This window comes from Limulus polyphemus, unplaced genomic scaffold (genome assembly GCF_000517525.1).
Source record: "Limulus polyphemus unplaced genomic scaffold, Limulus_polyphemus-2.1.2 Scaffold7013, whole genome shotgun sequence".
Classification (NCBI taxonomy): domain Eukaryota; kingdom Metazoa; phylum Arthropoda; class Merostomata; order Xiphosura; family Limulidae; genus Limulus; species Limulus polyphemus.
In genome coordinates, this window is record NW_013672623.1 from 18,490 (window position 1) to 25,576 (window position 7,087).

Sequence of the window (7,087 nt, forward strand, 5' to 3'; positions counted from 1 at the left end):
ATTACTTGCATAAATAAAGCCTCAACCATTAATATGTCGCTATGTCTGTCGATCCTAATCGGCCTGATGATCCCTGGTATTGAACTAAAGGGCTCCTCGGCACTGGGTTAATAAATGTAGTAAGTTCTTTGAATTATTTGTAACTGTCATACAGATTGAGCGAGGTACAAGGTCAGCGCACCTAGACTGAATCCGAAGGTTCGTGGTTTGTGCCCGGTTAAAGCAAACAAAAAGGAGAATACACAAAACACGCTTCACACTTTGGGTGCACTATAAGAGTAACGATTAAATCAGAGAAGAGTTGGGCGAGGGTGCTTTTGACTAGTTGCCTTCTCTTTAGTCTATTAGATAGTTTTGTTTTAGCCTATATTTAAATTTTGACCGATTTGTATTTTTCACAAACAATATTTACATCATTAGGCTAACGTGTACATAGTCGACCTACGTGTTACATATCTGCTTGTTTGTTAATTTCCGGTATAAATTCTTTCAGAGGAACTTCAGCCATACAAGTCCCTTATTGACTAAAACTAGTTTATTCTTTCTCGATACAAATTTTAGTAAGATACAAAATTTCCACAGTCACTTTAAACTTAACAACCTTTATAACACTCGCTATAAATCACAGCGATTGATTCACATGCTCGATAACTTCACTCTATGCCACAACTGCAAAACACAATTTACGGCTCAATGTCACTACTATTAGGTTGACTCGATTATCTATCTCATCAGTCTGTTCTATTTATATCTCTTCAATCTATCTGCCTATTCAGTCCCGCTGGTTTTTCTCGCCAGGCTTATATATACTAAAAAAGAGAGCATCTAGCAAACACTCAGACATTCGGGTTCCTCGATAATTCATGATCCTTCGAGAAACTCCAGCGCGCATGCTCCCACCGTCGCGTGACTTCCGCTGTCGTAACATAAGTATTCACTGAATAGACTTTTAGTACAATAAAACCACACCTAGAAAAAAAATATATTCCTAGTTCTCCATTAATGTACTGAGCTACTCTCGCCAACAGTGCATACAAGTTATTCAATTATAATATTTGATAAATTAATAATGTGTAAAAATAAGTAATACTGATAAATATGTTATATCTAGTCTTTGTTTAGCTGATATGTGTTTGTAACGTGGCTGTGTTGAGGGGGAGACACAAAATCTATTCCAACATTTCCTCATTGATTTTTTTCTACATTATTTACTTTATGCTGTACTTGTGGTAGTTGAGAAAAGCAAAGAAACTTGTTAAACATATATTATTTAGGTAAAGTACTGTACCTTATTCGTGTTTCTGTTTGTCGACGTTCCCTGGGAATGTATGTTGTTCTTGAACTTGAGGTTACTCATTAGGCAAGTTTTTATAGCATTATATACCTGGACATTATCAGTGTGAGAATGAGGCAAATGTTTTTGTTTTTTTCCATTATTAAACGACTTAAGTACTGTTACGTAACTGCTCGTTTGTTAATTTCCGGTATAAATTCTTTCCGAGGAACTTCAGTGATACAGGTCCTTTCTTAATTAAAACTAGTTCATTCTTTCTCGATACAACTTTATAATACACAGAATTTCCACAGTAAGTTTAACTTAACTACCTTTATAACACACGCTATAAATCACAGGGATTCACAAACTTTACTTACGGCTTGACTCGATTATCTCTATTTTCAATCTCTCTATCTATGCAATTTTATCTCCGTTTTATTTGCTGGGCTTATATATTAAAAAAGAGGGCGTCTGAAACAGACTAGAGTTGCCAGGAAAAGTCATGAACCTTCTAGAATCTCGTCACGTGTTACCAGTACTAAAGATTCTGTCAAACATCGAAATTGAGGTGTATCTTAGTGCTATTTAGACGCGTTGTTTGTCGTATACACTTGAAATAAAGTGCTTGTTCGAACTGAACAAGTAATAAGTATTTTTTTTAGCCTTGTTCTTTCGTTTTTGTCCATGTTCAGGGTTATTGATGAGTGTTGAAATTCTCCGAAAAAAAACGGTATAACACAGTGATAGATAGGGAATCAAATGGTAGACTTGAGCTCAATTTTGTTTTGATAAATGCAACATTATACACTATTGTCTATCTTATGATGAAATCAAGGCTGGCGCCAACCTGTTCCTGATAGGGGACTGAGGTGGGTTAGACAAAAAAAAAAAATAGAGCACACATAATGAAGAACTTATGAAATGAATCAGCTTTAACAGTAATATATTTTTATTTGGAGAGGGGATGACAAGAGTAACTAAGACACATTTTCGGGCTCAACAACCCCCCCTCCTCTCGTGCCGCCGCTCCTGGTTAAAACACATAGAGGTAGAAACAAAATTCAGACTGAAAGTTTGTTTTTAAGCACGATGGGCTTTCTGTGCTCTGCTCGCCGCGGGTATCGAAACCGTATATTTAGCGTTATAAGCTTTTAGACTTGCAGCTGATTTACCAGCGGAATGGAGAGAGGGGTGGGTTGACTAATAGACAACCTTAATAAGGAGTTACAGAAACTAGGTTAGAGGCGCATGTGCAAGGTAAGTTCTGTTATAATTGTTTTGACAAGTGAGTTATCACCGAAATGATTAATTGATCTAATTGCAATACAGAACTTTGACAATCGTCAAAACAAACGTTCAAGACAAGGAACTGATAATGTTTGATAAGATGCCACATGATCAAAGTGAATCCCTGAAAACACCATTTTATGTGCATTGTAGAAACTTACCCCCTACCCCCAATATTTTATTTCCTATATTTGACAGGCCTGGCATGGTCTGGTTAGGGCGTTCGACTCGCGATGTACGATTCGCGTGTTCGAATTCCGTCACCGAATATTTTCATTCTTTCAGCCATGAGGACTTAGTAATGTGACGGTCAATCCCACATTTCATTGGTAAAAGAGAAACCCAAGAATTCGCATGAAGATTACTTTGTATAACATAGTAGTTAATAAGTTGACACACAGTTACGTTCCAATTCAAGTAGGTACTAAAATATTAAATATTAACCAATAAACAGCCATAAAACGGTGATCGTGAATGAAACACGAACCTGAAATAAGCAACACTGAACCACTAAGTAAACAAAATAAACAAAAACTAACGAAAGTGGGAAATCGTAGAAAGTAGTATGAGAAAATGGTGCACAACACATAACGATTCGCACAGGGAACACAGGTCAGCTATAGGTTTGTTTGTTGAATTTCGCGTAAAGATATTCGAGGTCTATCTGCTTTAGTCGTCCTTAATTTAGAAGTGATAGACTAAGGAAATGCAGATAGTCAAGGGGGCTGGTGCTTATGGTGAAATACCCTGAATTCTATATTCAGTGCTTGTAAGGGCATTCTGTTACATAATGTATATTAAAGTCAGCGAAACGGTACTGACACCAATTAAATAACGTTTTATTATTATTTAATATTATTTGTTTGTTTGAAGTTAAGCACAAAGATACACAATGGGCTATCTGTTCTCTGCCTACCATGAGTCTCGAAACCCGGTTTCTAGCCTTGTAAATCTGCAGACATACTGCTGGGACACTGGGGGAGTAACTATTTAGATAGTCATAGGTGTAATTTACGCGAGGAATGTATCCCTCACTTTTTCTTAATCGAGGAAACTCCCCCTCACAATAACATTTTTATTTGTCAATAATCTACTGGTCTAATCACTGGTCACTGTAGTACCCATAACATTTTTCATTTGAGATAAAATACCTTATTTCCTAACCCCACACAGACATTTTTGAAACTAAAGCTATACAATTAGCTAGAACTACACTTTTTTTTTCAAATTTTCTATTCTTTGTAAAGAAATATATTTAACTAAACATTCACGTATAATAGCTATCTAAAAGTACCATAAGAAAAGCGCCCCAGTTGCACAGCGGTATGTCTGCTGACTTTCAACGCTAGAAACCGGGTTTCGATACCCGTGGTTGGTAGAGCACAGATAGCCCATTGTACAGCTTTGCGCTCAATTACAAACAAACAAACCTCAGAAAACGTTATTTTTTGAGGCTGAAAATTAAACTTTGTTTTTCGTTATTCCCTCCAGCGGCTTCATTCTCACAGCTCCTAAGAGTTTAACTCCCGGGAAGAGCAATATCCTAAACTTGCATCTGTTTGATATAAAGACCAATGGATTTTTGAGAATTGGTGTAAAGGACCAAGATGGTGGTAATGTAGTAGCAGAGACTGAAGTGTCATTCAATGAAGGTTGGTTAACACCTTTTGTATAACAATTAGATTTTCTATTGATATGTATGTGCAATCATTTTGTTATTCATATTTTCAAGGAATTAAATTGACGCTTTTATAAAAGTGTTTAAATATCATTTAGCTCATTTTCTTACGATTTTTCCATTAACACAGACTAGTGCAATCTGTCTTTGTGACAAATTTAAAAAAACCTTGAGACTCAAAGAACATTTTCGCATTTCCTTTTTTTTTTTTCATAATTGCTACAGAAACTATAAAATATTTCTAGGAATTTTAATATGTAAGTCTTATAACGTAACAATTTGCGGTAGCTTGACTTACTTTTTGTTTTTAATTTATTTAGACAACCCTAGCAGTTCTATTGAGTTGGCTATTCCATCTGGAGTTGAAGTTAAACGGCCAAAGTTGTATGCCAATGGTTCCTACAGTAGTCCAAGCTCCAACGACTTTTTTTTCGAAAAGGACATCAATATGCATAAAGACAAACTTATAGTTTTCGTTCAGACTGATAAACCCATCTATAAACCAGGCCAAACAGGTATGTTGGAAAAATGCACTCAAAACAGCAATGTATGTAATTATGTTTGAATGCATCACATGAACTATTTTTGAGAAATCTGGTTCCTTAAATATTAGGTTAAAATCATATGATAAAAAATTAATAAGTCTTAACTGTCCTTTTCATTTTCTTCAGTACAAATAAGTATAGTGTTGTAAGCTATATTTTCCATGATTTGATTTAGTTGAGGGTACTGCTAAATCATAATAATACTAGTTTTAAAAAGTTAATAAAAGTAGCCCTAGAATACCTAAAATGTTTAATAATGGCTGGAGACGGCTTGAATGGGTAATGAAGAAAACTTTAATATAAGTTTAACATAACAGCAAATGTACAACGTTTTGATGACAAAACCTTGTCGAAAGGTTGTACATTTGCTGTTATGTTAAACTTATATTAAACTTTTCCTTCATTACCCATTCAAGCCGTCTCCAGCCATTATTAGTCTCAAAGTGGGTTCCTCGTCATCGAACCTAAAATGTTTGTGAATTTTAATGATAAAGAGAATTTGCGAAACATTTATAAATAATGCTACATCATAAATACAAGAATCAGTGAAACATTAGTCGGTTTCAGTTTCATTAGTGCCAGAAAAGTTAGTGAAGTTCAAGTATTCTGATCATTGTTAGTTTATCAATTACTTGATCGATTTGTCATTAAATTGTACACGTAAGTTTATACGTTAGTCATAGTACTGTTGCGTCAGCGAGGTCACGTGACTAGTATCACGTCACGTCATTCTCGAACTTTCACGTCTTTTCCTTAAATCTCGTGATCTTTCTAGATATAGTGTAGTCTTGTATATATAAGACCGGCCACGAAGTGACGGGGAGGCAATGAGTAATTGAATGTATGCGGAAAAAATATTGTTGGCCACGTGAGACGTGAATTATAGTGTTTGTTATAGAACGACTGTTGAAATTAAGTGTATTGTAAAGTTGTATTCGGAAAGAATAGACCAGTTTTATCTAAGAAAGGACTTGTGTCGCTAAAGTTTCGTCGGAACGAATTTACGGAAAATTAACTAACGAACAGAGACGTAACAGTACTATAAACAAGTAAATTACTATTCAAAGTGAAAACGTTGTTTGTGAACTAGAGTCTACAGGTACAACTGTGTACAAGTGACAGTAGCCTATAGCAAAGATTACAAAAGAAATACTCATTTGTTATCGTTATGTCGAGTAGACTTCGCTTTATTTTCATCGAATAATTTAAAAGAACCAGCTCGACGAAAGGAAACATTACAACACTGTCAGAAGTGGGATTATTTTAGTTGAAATAGATAAAACTTTGTTCAATTTCAACATGATCAGAGCAAGAAGATAAATTGAAGAAATGTGGAAGAACGTGATAGGAAATTAGAAGAGGGCTAGTCGTTTCTAATTTAGCAGTGAAAGACTAAAGAGAATTCAGCTAGTCATCATCCATTGCCAACTCATGGACTACTCTTTTACCAACAAATAGTGGGATTGACCATCACTTTGTAACACCCACATGGATGGAAGAGAAATTAGAAGAAGACCAAGAGTTATGAGACACGAATTTAAGAAGAGGATTAAAAGAAAGAGGTGTACGATTTAAAGAAGAGTTAAGATTAAAAATAAATTTGAAGACAAGATTGATGAAACTATTTGAGATTACAACAACAAGAATGAAGATGTACAAAGAGACTGTAATGACAAAATTGAAGTGCACAATAAAGACATCAACGAGGTAGAAAGGAGCATCATTTAGTTATAAAAAACATCAAAGGTAGAATAAAGCAGCTGGATAGTAAATGCAATTTTTCTGTATCTATTTAAGATTTGCAACCTAACTCCATCTACCACAAAATATGGAATAGGAAAACTTAGATGATATTCACATTACAATGACTGCTTTACCATCTGTTACGGTAGGATTTTCCTGGATTAATTATTCAATTCATGTCAATACCAAATCCAGTTCCACAACTTCACTGGCCCATTCATCAATCTGAAGAATAAAGGTATGATCAATTGGGCCATGAATAAAACATACCTTAGTGGAAAGATGTAGGAAGTCTAATGTTAAATACATTGTGTGTATGCAGTATCTGTAGTTAAAATGGCTCAAGATTCAATCTCATAGCATTAAATTTTCAAATCACAAATTCTGTCAGTAATTCAATACTTTATATGTTTTAATACTGAAAAATCTGAATAAGTGCATGTAGGAAGCAGGAATTGTTATAAGTTGAAAATTAAGTAAGTTGTATCTTAAGTTATATAAGGTATTGATTTTTCTAACCAATGAACATTTTATTTTGTGTAGAATCTCTTTCCTTTA

At 34.7% G+C, this 7,087-nt stretch overlaps 1 protein-coding gene across 1 annotated transcript in view; it reads left to right on the forward strand.

Annotated features, from left to right (window-relative positions):
- Positions 1–3,977: 3,977 nt before the first annotated feature.
- LOC106474272 (pregnancy zone protein-like) overlaps positions 3,978–7,087 on the forward strand; it is a 19,409-nt gene continuing 16,299 nt past the window's right edge. Inside the window, exons 1-2 of the mRNA XM_022402606.1 lie at positions 3,978–4,215; positions 4,562–4,756. Of these exons, the coding sequence (XP_022258314.1) occupies positions 4,690–4,756 (67 nt within the window). The 5' untranslated portion in view covers positions 3,978–4,215; positions 4,562–4,689. The remainder of the gene's footprint in view (positions 4,216–4,561; positions 4,757–7,087) is intronic.